This window comes from Colletotrichum chrysophilum, assembly GCF_026319265.1.
Source record: "Colletotrichum chrysophilum strain AFK26 chromosome Unknown scaffold_125, whole genome shotgun sequence".
Classification (NCBI taxonomy): Eukaryota; Fungi; Ascomycota; class Sordariomycetes; order Glomerellales; family Glomerellaceae; genus Colletotrichum; species Colletotrichum chrysophilum.
Window position 1 is genome coordinate 124,679 of NW_026517412.1, and position 11,906 is coordinate 136,584.

An 11,906-nucleotide genomic window follows, 5' to 3' on the forward strand; every position below is an offset into this window, starting at 1 on the left:
AACCCGAGATATCTCGTACTCGGTGAAATGTTGCCTATCTTGATACTCCCGGCTACTTAGTGGAGGATTACTGAACATACAAATAGCAGCAACGACCCGAGATCACAAAACGAATGTGAAGCAAGCAGCAAGCTGCAGGGGAATATTTGTAAGAAAGTAAACATTATATCATTGATTTGGGTATATGGTAACAAATCTGAATCACAGGGGCATCGAGCCTAAGACAACAACGTCACATCACCAACCACGGGCCTGTGGTCGCTGATGAGCATGCCGTCAACGTTGTTGTCGTAAATCTCGTACTTCTGGACCGAGTACTTCTTTGCGTCCTTGGGTCCAAGCCAAATGAAGTCGATGCGACTGCCCTGGTTGCTGGTATCGAAGGTCGTGTAAGTGAGTTGGTTGGTCCCAGCGCGCTGGTCTGGGGTGGCCATGTTGTACAGCTCCTCCATGTATCCGTTGGCGGTAAGAGTCTTGTAGGCATCACCGTTGGGGTCGGAGTTGAAGTCGCCGGTCAGAGAGACACCGAGAGGTCCGTAAGTGGTCTGAACAGCCTGGATCTTGGACACAACAACCTTGATACCCTCGGAACGGGCTTCACTGCTGACGTTGTCCAGGTGGGTGTTGGCGTGAATGAACTTCTTCCCGGTCGCGATGTGCTCAAAAACGGCAATAGTGACGATGCGTCGGCTTCCGGCACCCCATCCGTACGAGACCTGGTCCGGGGTGGGGGACAGCCACTTCACCTCGCTGTAGACCAGCTTCAAGGCGTCGGAGCGGTAGAAGATCGGGCTGTACTCGCCGGACTTCTTTCCGTCATCTCGGCCGACGCCGACGTGGGCCCACCCGGAGCCGAGGCCGCTCTGGATGTCGTTCAGCTGGTTATCGAGGACCTCCTGCAGGCCGATAACAGTCACGGCGTCGGTCGGGGCCGCTGATGCGGCGTTCTTGAGGGCGTCGATAACATGCGGTTGACGGCAGCGGGATTTCCAGATGGGGCAGAGGAGATCCCACCACGGTTTCTCGCCAGATTCGCGGGAGCCGGCGTCGTAGCGGATGTTGAAGGTGACGACGCGAATGGGGAGACCCTGAGCGATCGCCGCTTCGGCCAGGAGGAGCGGGGCCAGGATGGACTTGAGCTGCATTATGACGACGACGAGGAGCGACTTATTAGATTCGAAAACGAGAGACCCGGTGGTGAGCACACACAATCACAAACGCCACATTGGTTGCCAGCTCCTCCTATTTATGCGGGCGACGATAAAGACCTCGTCACCCTGATGAACTGCCTCATCGCAATTGCCAAAGGGAACGCCGAGGACCCTTCAGCCCAATGAGGCAGTTGAGGAAATAAGGTGACCGGGATCCCCTCCTGATGTCGACACGCTGCGGGGTTTTGGCCCCCCTCACGACCACTGAAGCGGCACGTGGGTAGCAATGACAGCCACATTGGCAACCGTGGCACGGATATGTTATGCGGATGGGGTTGACAAGGCCGCATTGAGTCGTTTTCATCGCGAAAATTGGACGGTGGCCCCGGGCATACCCGGTAGTTGTGACGAAACGCAGGCCCTGGTTGGCGATAATTGGCTGGGCAAATAGACTTAATAGAGAGTTTATGAAGTGCCCCAGCCACTGCGGCTTTTGCGACCAGCCAGGCGGAGTTGAGGGCCGAGTCAGTGAGCTCTTTTTTTGGGAATGCTGTTGGTCAAAGATTGGATGAACCAATATGACGACTCACGAGGATGGAAATTGGTTTGACGAAATGGCGACATTTCTGGCGGGAAGTGGGAGAATGATGGATATTCGTCTAGCAGTCATTTCAATTCCATCATGCGTTGCTACATCTTCTATAAGACCTTGGATTCAGAGCCCCCCAGTGGTCAAGGAATTGTTGTTTGACAGAGTCAGTGCTCAACAGGAGTTGCCGGTCGCACGCTCTGTGGGAAGTAGAAGACTTCAGTTGGATCAACAGCCGCCTTGATCTCCTGCAACCTGGCCAGGTTATCGCCCCAGTATTTCGTTTGCGCCTCATCCTGCTCCATGTTTGGATCGGGATAGTTGAAGTACATGCCCTGTTCCCCTGGCTCCATGCCAAGAGTGGTGTTCGCTCTAAAGCCCTGGAGAAACGAGAAGCCATCTTCAGGGTATGTCGCCGACAAATCGACTCGGTCATAAAACTGATACAGCAGCAACTTGTCGCGATGAGCGTACGCAGAAGAGTTGGCAGGAATAGCGGTGATGGCCGAGTTCTTGCCCCCGTGAAGGTCGACTTGCACCCACCAATCTCGCTTCAAGGCTTTGCCGGCGCCATACCAGTAATTGACGAAAGACTCAGTCTGGTCGTCTGAGAGTTTGTCTGTATATAGACTGCTAGAGTAAAAGTTCTCTTGCTGGTGCGAGTTAGCCAAACGACAATGCGTGAGGCCTAGGAAGAAACTTGCCTTCTTATATGTATCTTTCTGATCGAGCGCTAGGCCGTTTCCGAAATGTTGCAAGTTGCCAAACCAATCAGTGGTCTGAGATGTCGTCAACTTGCCTCCCAATTTCGTTAGCAATGGGTCTAAAATATCCTGCAACCCAGTCTTGTTTCCGTAGAACATCCCTTCCAGGTTGGTGAAGCGTGGAGTGATAAAAAGCCGCATGTTGAGCTCCCTCGGCATCTCTTCTTCCGCCCAATCCTGCAGCACCTTAAACCCATCGATGGACTTTTGAGAATCCCACTGAAGAACGGCGAGGAAGTTCGTGGCTTGCTGTGGCGCATCAAAGGTCTTGAAGTAGAACTCGGATGCAACTCCGAGGGAACTGCCTGCTCCTTTCAGCGCCCAGAAAAGGTCCGCATTCTCAGCTTCGGAAGCGATAACGACGGTGCTGTTTGCCAGAACAACCTTCGCTCCTACGAGCCAGTCGAGGGCGAGCCCCTTGGTATGGGAGCTCATTCCGTACCCACCATGGAGAACATGGCCTGCACTGCCGACTCTTTGTCATGTCAGTTGAGGACCTGAATGCCTGGGCGCTAGGAACTGACCCTGGACATGTCCCATGGCTGATTGCCTTGCCTCCTTGCTTGTACAGCTCGCTCGCGACGTGACCCAGACGGGATCCAGCCTGGACTGTCGCGATACCGGTGGCGTTGTCAAGGGTGACATTGTACATGTGGTCAAGCTCCAACATGAGATGGCCATCTTCACCACCGAAGCCGAAATTGGCGTAGCTATGGCCACCACATTTCGGCGTTACTTTGACACCATTGTCTCGACCGCACTTTACTGCGGCTTGGATATGCTCTGTGTTGAGGGGGACGGCGATGGAGACCGGGCCGTATGGTATCCTGACGTTGAACGGGGATCCATCTGCTTCCCACTGAGAGCTGCCTTTCTCGTTATATGGGACGCTGGCTGCGAACAGGCAATCGTCGATTACTGCCTTCTTGTTCAATGGCGATGAGACGACGAGAGATACGGCAGTCAGAAGACCGAGAACCTTTGTTGAAACCATAGTGCCAGCTTATGTGATGCAGGGATAACACTCGACTCCAAAGCGTGGGAGGTTGTCGTCGCCTTTAAGTCGGTTGCTGCCAAAGTGAAGTCTAGCGCCGCAATGGAGGACGAAATTCCTCTGCCACTTCGTTAAGAATAGATCCCCTTGGAATGAGATAATCATCTCATTGCAAGGCTTAGCCTTGCTATCACACGAAGACCGACCCATTTTCATTCACGCTGGGAGCCCACAATGGATGTTCCGCGTCCGGATTCGGCGTCGGAGGATGGGTTTCAACGGTTTCTGAGCTCTCCTGAACACCATTTTGAACCACGTTGCATCCAAATGGTGAGGTTTATCTGTGATAATGCAAAGTTGGGCTGACAGAATCTCCTGATAATGGGTGTCAGTCAGGCAGATTTTCATTGACTTCATCTACGGCCATCGCCACACCATCGGAATTCCCATCAGCCTGATTCCTGTGCAGGTAGCTGAACCATAGAAAGGAAACTACGGATGGAAGAAAATGGCATAAAGACGGTAAACAAGCCAACGAAAAGAAATTAGACCAACAGTTGTAAGAAGGCCTCGTAGATCAGCATTATGTATGGCGTCCGCACAGTGGCTCGGAAAACCTCCCTTCGCAGAGGACGTCCGGAATGTTACACAACTAACCACAGAGATGGCCATGTCCTCGGAATAAGCTAGCCACTTCAATATTGCCGAGACTTGACATCCACCGAGATCTGTAATTAGCCGCGAACCGGTTTCACGGAACGGCACCTTATCAATCCCCATATTGCCTGTGGTTCCGTGGAATTACTCTTTCGGGGAACTCGGAAGATGCACTAGCCCAGACCGTGGTTCTCCTGAATTAAGGGCTGAAAACACCATGTTTGAGATTGATCACTGATCACACCAAAGTCCCACGGCGAAGAAGAAAGCTGATAATCATGGGCCGGAAGGAACGCTTCAGTACCGTCTGGTCACAAGGCATATAATCAGGCCATCTGATAAAGTTCTTCTGGTCTGACCGTTTCCTCAAACGCTTGAGGAAACCGGGACCATCGCCTCCATGATGAAGATCCGCATTCTCTCGGCGCTGTGTGCGGCCTTCTCCTCCGGCGAGGCAGCTACCTTGCTCGCATCACACTACAGCGGCCAGATCTACACCCTCGAGCTGTCGTCCTCAAACCAACTATCAATCGTCAAGTCCATCAGCTCGGGCAACCGCATGCCGGCGTGGCTCGACCTTGACTCTGCCACAAAGACGCTCTACGTTCCAGACGAAACTCAGTTCGGCCAGCCGCTGCTCAAAAGCTACTCCGTCGGTGATGATGGCACAGTAACTCCGAAGGGCCAGGTCCAGACGGCCGGCGGCGAGCTTCACAGCACCATCTACGAAGGAGGAGCAGGAGGAGGATTCGTCGCGGTGGCGCGGTAGTAAGCTTACTCGTCCACCACGATTCTTATGCTTTTGCTAACCTGAAATGACACTTTTCAAGTGACGCATCGACCATCTCTACTTATGCTCTGCCGGTGGGCAGCACAAATCAGGCGCTGCAGTCGTTGACATTCGCGATGACCCAGCCCGGCACTATGCCGTCTCGGCAAGACAAGCCGCATCCCCATTCGGTGTTTACCGACCCGACCGGCAAATACCTTCTCTCCGCCGACCTTGGCGCCGATCTCATTCGCATCTTCAGCATCAATGGCAATGGTACTGTGAAAGAGTGCCCTTCTGCGCAGGCAGGTGCCGGGGATGGGCCACGTCACGGCGCGTTCTGGACCCAGGCCAATAGCTCAGTCTTATTCACCGTCAACGAGCTATCGAATTCGGTCACGTCCTGGTCGGTGGCGTACCCTGCCTCGGGATGTTTGACACTGTCGAGAAAACAAACCCTTTCGACGTTTCCTCCCGGGAAAGCTGCGCCGGCGGGATCCAAGGCTGCCGAGGTGCATGTCAAGGACAATTTCGTCTACGCATCCAATAGATACGACCGCTCCTATGGCAGCCAGGAAGACTCCATGGCTACATACTCCATCAACCCGTCCACCAGCGAAATCAGACTTCTTGAGGCGACTAGTGCCTTTTCCTACTTCCCCCGCACATTCGCAATCAACAAGGCCGGAAACCTGGTTGCAATTGGCGGGCAGACAAGTGCCAACGTCGCTGTTGTGGAGAGAAACAGCACCACGGGCAAGCTGGGGCAACTCCTCGCGACCATTAAGGTTGGCAACCCGGGTACGGTGAACCAGGAAGATGGCCTGAGCGCCGTCATTTGGAACGAGTAAGGTCTGGTCGTATGTGCGAATGTTTGTATGCAGATGCGAATAGCTCGGATACCCGGCTTAAGAGCCGTAGTTGTCACAGCACCCTGCAATTAGAAGTCGCATGCTAAGCGAGACAAATGCCAAGTGTTTTCGGACTTGACAATTTGGTTGCGTTTGAACGAATTTTGCCTCTCATGTCTGATTATCATTGTCAGATCTAAGAATCTATGCTGCCTTAAACCGGCATAGTGCGGTGGTATCTCTGCGTTCTCATCATAACAACATAGCACGCTTGCTAGCCATACAAACACACACGATTACTTCTTCTTGCACAACCTTTTCAGGTAGTCAACGACAGTCCAGTCCTCGCTGCCCGGGGTAGACCAGGAAAAGAAGACGCCGTTCGGGTCCCACTTCTTCTTCGTCGCGGCCAGCGTGGGGTAAATGGGTCCCCAGAAGGCGTCTTGCCAGTTCTTCATGAATGCATAATTCTGTGTCGACGGAGTCAGCTTTGGTACTCAACCGCGAACACGAGTCAGGAGCAGAGGGTCTTACCTCGTTCACGTAGGCTAAGCCGTTGGGGGCGGCTTGCTTAAACTTCTCGGTGATTGTGTTCACCATCAAGTCGTTCAGGGCCAGCTTCTGAGCCCATGTCGCGTCCAGGGCCTGAGGCAGAATGGCCATTGTGCGCATGGTTGCGCCCCTCCACTTTGGGTGGGTTGCGCTCTGCGGCGTCTTCACTGTCATTCCAGGGTCGAAGAGATGGCTAATGACGATGCCGAACTTGTCTGATGCGGGTGCCAGTGCAAGCTGGATGGCATCCGCAACAGCGGCCTGGTTGCTCTGCTGCATGTCTTGGTGGGTGAAAACCCAGCCTCCGGTGAGACCGTTCTGAGCGGCGGCCTCGGGCTCGAAGAAGTCGTGGAAAAGGGTGTAGTAGTTGGGGTATTCCTTGACGCCGGTGTCGTACGGGATGCCTTCGGAGTCGAGGTAGGAGAAAAGAGGCTGCATGATAGCGGTGAGCTGCGCAGCTGTCTTGTTCATGCCCATAATCGGCTGGATGTGGAGGGCACCTCCGATGACGGGAGGATACAACTCGTAGATGGCGTAGAGACCCTGGTCGACCATCTGGTTGCCGAGTTCGTGGAGCTTGTTCACTGCCTTTGTGACTTGGGTGAAGTTGGCTCCGGTGGTTGCGTTGACGTTTAGGAAGAGAGCGGCTCCGCGCGTGGTATCAGGGTAAGTCTTCAAGGTGACTGACAAGACGACGGCGTAGTTTCCGGGACCACCGCCCTTAAGAGCGTAGTAGAGGTCGGAGTTGCTGTTCTGGTTGGCAGTGATGAAATCTCCGGCCGCCGTGAGAACTTCGAACGACAGCGCGTTATCGGCACCGAATCCATAGAGACCGCTCAGAGGGCCGTGGCCACCGCCTCCCATAAAGCCTCCAGCAACGCCAACAGTCTGTTCACATCAGTCAATCAACTTACCATCAAAGAAAAGATGATGTCTTTTGACTGGAGACAACATACCTCGCACTCGCCCGTAACAACATTCTGAGGCGGATTCCTCGCATGCGCCGCATCAGAAATCTCGTAACCCTGCACGCCGGCGCCGATGGTCATCGCAGGTCCCTTGTAATCGCCAGGGCCCGCGTAGTTGTTAACGAAAGAGATGTCCTTGAAGTTGTGGGTGTTGATGGCCAGCGAGCCGGCGCCCGCGCTCCGGCCCTCAAAGTCGTGGCCCGTGTTGCGGATCACCAGGCGCAAGTTCTTGGTTCTCGCAAAGTCGACACCGGCCTTGATGTGCATTTTATTCCTGGCGATGATCACATACTCGGGGTAGTTGCCCAGAGTGCACGTCTTGGTCGGATCTGTCGTGAGTTCGCAGGTGTTGTTGCTGCCCCAGGTCCAGAGTTGCGATGCTGGCTGGGAGATCCTGGCAGGTCACGGTCAACACCACCACCAATTTCCTCGCCTTACCAGTACTCGAACACTAGGAAAAAGCGACTTACTGCCATCTTTCATCAGTCCACTTAGCCGTGGCTTCAGCGCATTTGCCTGCGTCGAATGTTGAAACACCGCGGTACTGGTTGTAGCAGACAGCGGCAGGCGGCACGTTCTTAATAAGGTTGCCCCCGACAGTGATGTTGAGGGCATCCCACAAGTTAGCCTTGGGCCAGCAGTCGTCCGCCGGCGAGCATTTGCACTGATAGCTCTTGCCGTTCTCCTCGTACGGCACGAGCTTGGTCGTGTAGACGGCCTTGGCAACGATTGCCAGGAACCCAAAGATTAACAAGTTCGCCAAAGAAGCGCGTCCCATGATGCTGGATTTCGAAGTCCTAGGCTCCGCTCGGTCCTCGTGTTGGTGCTGTTGTTCTCGTTGATGGAAGAATCTCTGGTTCCGAGGCGATGGCGACGGAGATAGCCCAAGAGGGTTCCGTAATATCGTGCTGATCGTGGCCATTTTGTACTAATGCTTCTCCTTCCCTGATCTTGGATCGTCGTCTTTCGTTCGGCGTACTAGTTTCTCTCGGTCTAAGGCGGCCGGCGCATAGCAAGCCACCAACGCAAGCTCCCTCGCAGAATAGTAAGCGACTACCGACTAGTCGCATCGCCTAGGTCGCAGTGCAGCAAGAGGCTAGAATATTAAGGGCATGGAAGGGAGAGGTAGAGTTTTGACGAAGGCAAATGAGTCTAGGTTGTCTAGGTTGACTTTTCTGACGTGGAAGAAAGAACAACTGGCGGCGTCTAGACTGGCGTTAATGTGTCAGAGGTTGCGATATGGAACTCCGAACCGCCCATCAGGAACCCCTACAGCCGCCACAAGGGCATCGGGAGGGCTGATCTACGGCGGCGTTGGAAGGAGGGTTATTCGGGTTATCCGCGCCGGCGACGGCGAAAGGGCGGGAGAGACTAGCCAGCGGAGCCCACCCAGCACGTTGCGTAGTTCCATCGACGGCGCGCTGCGGGTTGAGATCATGCGATAACTCGGGGTTTGCTTCTCCCCTCCTCGTAGCTGAGCAAATAGCAAACACCGTGGGCAACGTGCCGAGGATAGAGGTTGGGGTAAGATTTAGCGTTGTGCGGCATACATGCAAGCCCGCAGCAAGTTGGATAGCCCGCCAATGTAGGTAAAGGTAGACAATGGAGAAGTTTGCCCCTTGCGGCAGGCTTGGGAGTTCAGGAAACTCTGTGGTTATTGCATCGCTGCGGCGGCGGCAAGCCCCAGACAGGGAGACGCGAGGGAGAAAGAGTGGAAGCCATCGCAGACAAGGGGGGGAAGCCAAGTGTCAGGGATAGCAGCTTGTGGAGCAGACAACCGCCTTGCCGGTATCAGTTGCGGCAACACGATGGGGCAAAACCCAGAGAGTTGCTGCCCGGCATCATTAGAAAGAGCCTCTCACGGAAAAGCTGGGAGCTGGGAGTGGTTTTCCATCCGAAGTGTCCCACAAGCCCGGGGCATGCGTTGCCACCTCTCTTCAAGCAGAGGTGCCGGCGGCTCGGCGGTCATCCAATCGTGCAGTAGCGGCACCCGGCACAGAGGAGCAGCGAGTGAGAGGAAGCACAGCAAACGTGCGGACGGCACAGCGCCGACCGGGAATGATGTGGGGGTAACAAGTCAACATCCTTTTCCCCCCCTGGTGGTCGGCACGTCAGAGCTTCTGCAGGCCGACCTGCCCATGCTCGCCGGGAGAGTCGTCTCGACTTTCCCAAACACAGCTGCCGAATCGGGGAAAAAATACAGGACGTTGTGTGAATATCTTGATCTATCGAACCTATAAGAGATTAAACATCCGTGTCGGCGGCTTTCGCGCGAGAGGTGTCAATAAGGGCGGCGATCATGGCCGTTGGGACGGCCCGAGTCAGATGACACTCAGCCTTCAAACGGCCAGAGACAAAGGTAATCAAAGGGCACGGGAAGACGATGAGGGAGACTAGTGGATGACCGGCGATTTGGGGCAGGTGGCCATGTCGCGATGTGCTAACCAGGCTTGGCATGGCCCAGATGCACGTCTTCTGTCTCAGTGCATGTCATCGATTGAATCAGGTCTCGGATCATGCCGACCAACTTTGCAGCAGCTGTTAAGTTAGAATAAGCTTGGAAGAAGACGAAGAAGGAAAAAAGAAAAGAAGCGCGGAGGGAGTTGAGGGGAAGGTAGTGTGCATTCCAATCAATGAAACCACTTCCACTGTTTAAGCTCGCCGAAAAGCTGGGGACATTCCCGCAGCTGACTCAACTGTCTGAGGGAAAACCGGGGAACATTAGTCGGAGGGGCTGGAGACTTTCGACTCTAAGCTAGCAGAGTCGTCCTAGCAACTGATGGTGGCTGAAGAGGCGCCGATCCGAATCTAACGGCCGTATGGCAGGACGGCCACAAGAAGATGTGGCAGCTGGACGTTGGACCCTTGGCATTCGGAGGTCTGGACTTGACATCGCGAGTTGAGGGGCAACATTGGGAGTCACCTGTCGTTTTCTAGGGGTCTTGGAGGGCCGAAGATGACCACCAATCCCGAACATTCAAGTCATGGCTTGCCTCGGCAGATCGGGGGTCGGCGTACATGTACTGCGTAGACACCCTGTCAATTCATCTGCGGAGTGAGGATAAGTCCTCTCAGCAGTTGTCTCCTATCGCCGAATCGGCGAAACCAAGCAGGTGGCAACTTAGACCATGTCAGATCAAGACCTTCAGAGCCCGTCATATGTATGTTTGTGATTGTGTTTCAATGCCCAGAGTTGCGGGCATGAGAAATGGTACTCGTAGATGAAGACCTGTCATGAGTGGGCAAAAATGTCACCCGATTACCCGAGATAATTGTTGTTGAACTGATCATATCAGGCCTGATTAAGAGAAGCCTCAATATACTTGTTTCTAAAATACATGATTCTGATCCAGTCTGTGCAGAATCAGAAGCTGAAAGAAACCTTTGTATTTGCGCGACCCATTCATTGTTCACGAAAGCAATGACCTGTGATGCCCAATGTCCACAATGTCTTGTCCAATCCTATTTCCGCTACCTCTGGCATTCACACCGTCGTCCATCAAGCAAATGATCTTTCCAGTCCGTTGTCCGTTGAGTCTGTGTCGTTCATGTCGTTCATGTCGTCCACACCATCCTCAATTCGCTAATTACGCCGTATGTGCGTAACCCAGACAATGGCTGGTTGTTGACCATACTTCTCCGTCGCCATGTTGCGGAATCCGTTCAGAATTTCTTCACCTGGAATCCAGAAGTGGCGCTTGGGGAGAATGAATCTTGCATAAGAGGGTGTTGCCTCAGACTTTGCATCATACTTGCTAGGCACACCAGGGGCGTAAAACTCAAAGCACCACATGCCACCGAGACAGCCCTCCAGTCTCACAAACTCGAGGCGACGCATCTGTAGCATCGCTTTCATCATCGCATCCAAAAGACGAGCCATTGTAGGCTCGTTAGCTTCGCAGAACTCAAGCATCTCGTCCTCTCTGGCGTCATCGTGTTCATATTTGCTCTCATCAGCATCGTTGCTGTTCTCGAAGTTGTCGTGATCGCTGCCATCGTCATCATTGTCATCTTTAAAGCCTCCATCCACCAGGGTACGATATGTGAGGTCGTAGATTGTCCTTTCGTGCTGTAAGATACTGTTGATATAACGATGCGCGCGTTTTGCCTCGCTGACAGAGCCGTGTCCAGGAGCGGGATGCCCAGGATGGTTGACGGGAAAGTTGATGTCGTAGTCGTAGCGAGCGATGGTCTTTTGAGACCACTTGTTGAAGTTGGTTCTCTGATACCACTCGGTCGACGTCGAGTCTTGCTCCATCGTGATCTCCAGTTTCTTCATTGACTGCCAAAATGGTAGCGGCTTCTCCGATGGCTGGTATGGCCAGAACAATGACGGGTCAACTTCGCCATGAAGCTTGAGGTGGGCAACATGATTGACAGCCTGGTGTAGTACCCTGCAGAGACTCCACCTCTAATAGTAGAAGGACAGACGATCAGTAACACCTACGACAAAGCCCAAGCCTTACGGAAGGCCTTACTCGAACGGTTTAGCGCTAGAGATGACCTACCTGGGAACCCTTTTGCTGTCCCAGTGGTTACAAGGCGTCTTATACCCTGGCAGGATACAGTTAGTATGGAGGAAGTACGCCAGGCTACTCTTACAGAGACTAC

At 53.8% G+C, this 11,906-nt stretch overlaps 5 protein-coding genes across 5 annotated transcripts; 1 reads left to right on the forward strand and 4 right to left on the reverse strand.

Annotated features, from left to right (window-relative positions):
• Window positions 1-218: 218 nt before the first annotated feature.
• COL26b_010967 (uncharacterized protein) lies at window positions 219-1,145 on the reverse strand (the record flags this gene model as incomplete). Its single annotated transcript, XM_053183649.1, has 1 exon — window positions 219-1,145. One exon carries the CDS (start codon window positions 1,143-1,145, stop codon window positions 219-221), a length of 927 nt encoding a protein of 308 aa, XP_053032438.1.
• Window positions 1,146-1,907: 762 nt separating this feature from the next.
• On the reverse strand, window positions 1,908-3,498 carry COL26b_010968 (uncharacterized protein; the record flags this gene model as incomplete). Its single annotated transcript, XM_053183650.1, has 2 exons — window positions 1,908-2,970; window positions 3,029-3,498. 2 exons carry the CDS (start codon window positions 3,496-3,498, stop codon window positions 1,908-1,910), a joined length of 1,533 nt encoding a protein of 510 aa, XP_053032439.1.
• Window positions 3,499-4,558: 1,060 nt separating this feature from the next.
• COL26b_010969 (uncharacterized protein) lies at window positions 4,559-5,775 on the forward strand (the record flags this gene model as incomplete). Its single annotated transcript, XM_053183651.1, has 2 exons — window positions 4,559-4,923; window positions 4,986-5,775. 2 exons carry the CDS (start codon window positions 4,559-4,561, stop codon window positions 5,773-5,775), a joined length of 1,155 nt encoding a protein of 384 aa, XP_053032440.1.
• A 296-nt stretch (window positions 5,776-6,071) lies between these two features.
• On the reverse strand, window positions 6,072-8,073 carry COL26b_010970 (uncharacterized protein; the record flags this gene model as incomplete). Its single annotated transcript, XM_053183652.1, has 4 exons — window positions 6,072-6,245; window positions 6,310-7,215; window positions 7,284-7,689; window positions 7,766-8,073. 4 exons carry the CDS (start codon window positions 8,071-8,073, stop codon window positions 6,072-6,074), a joined length of 1,794 nt encoding a protein of 597 aa, XP_053032441.1.
• A 2,805-nt stretch (window positions 8,074-10,878) lies between these two features.
• COL26b_010971 (uncharacterized protein) lies at window positions 10,879-11,676 on the reverse strand (the record flags this gene model as incomplete). Its single annotated transcript, XM_053183653.1, has 1 exon — window positions 10,879-11,676. A coding segment is annotated over one exon (798 nt), but the record flags the coding sequence as incomplete, so codon positions are not given.
• Between the last annotated feature and the right edge of the window lie 230 nt (window positions 11,677-11,906).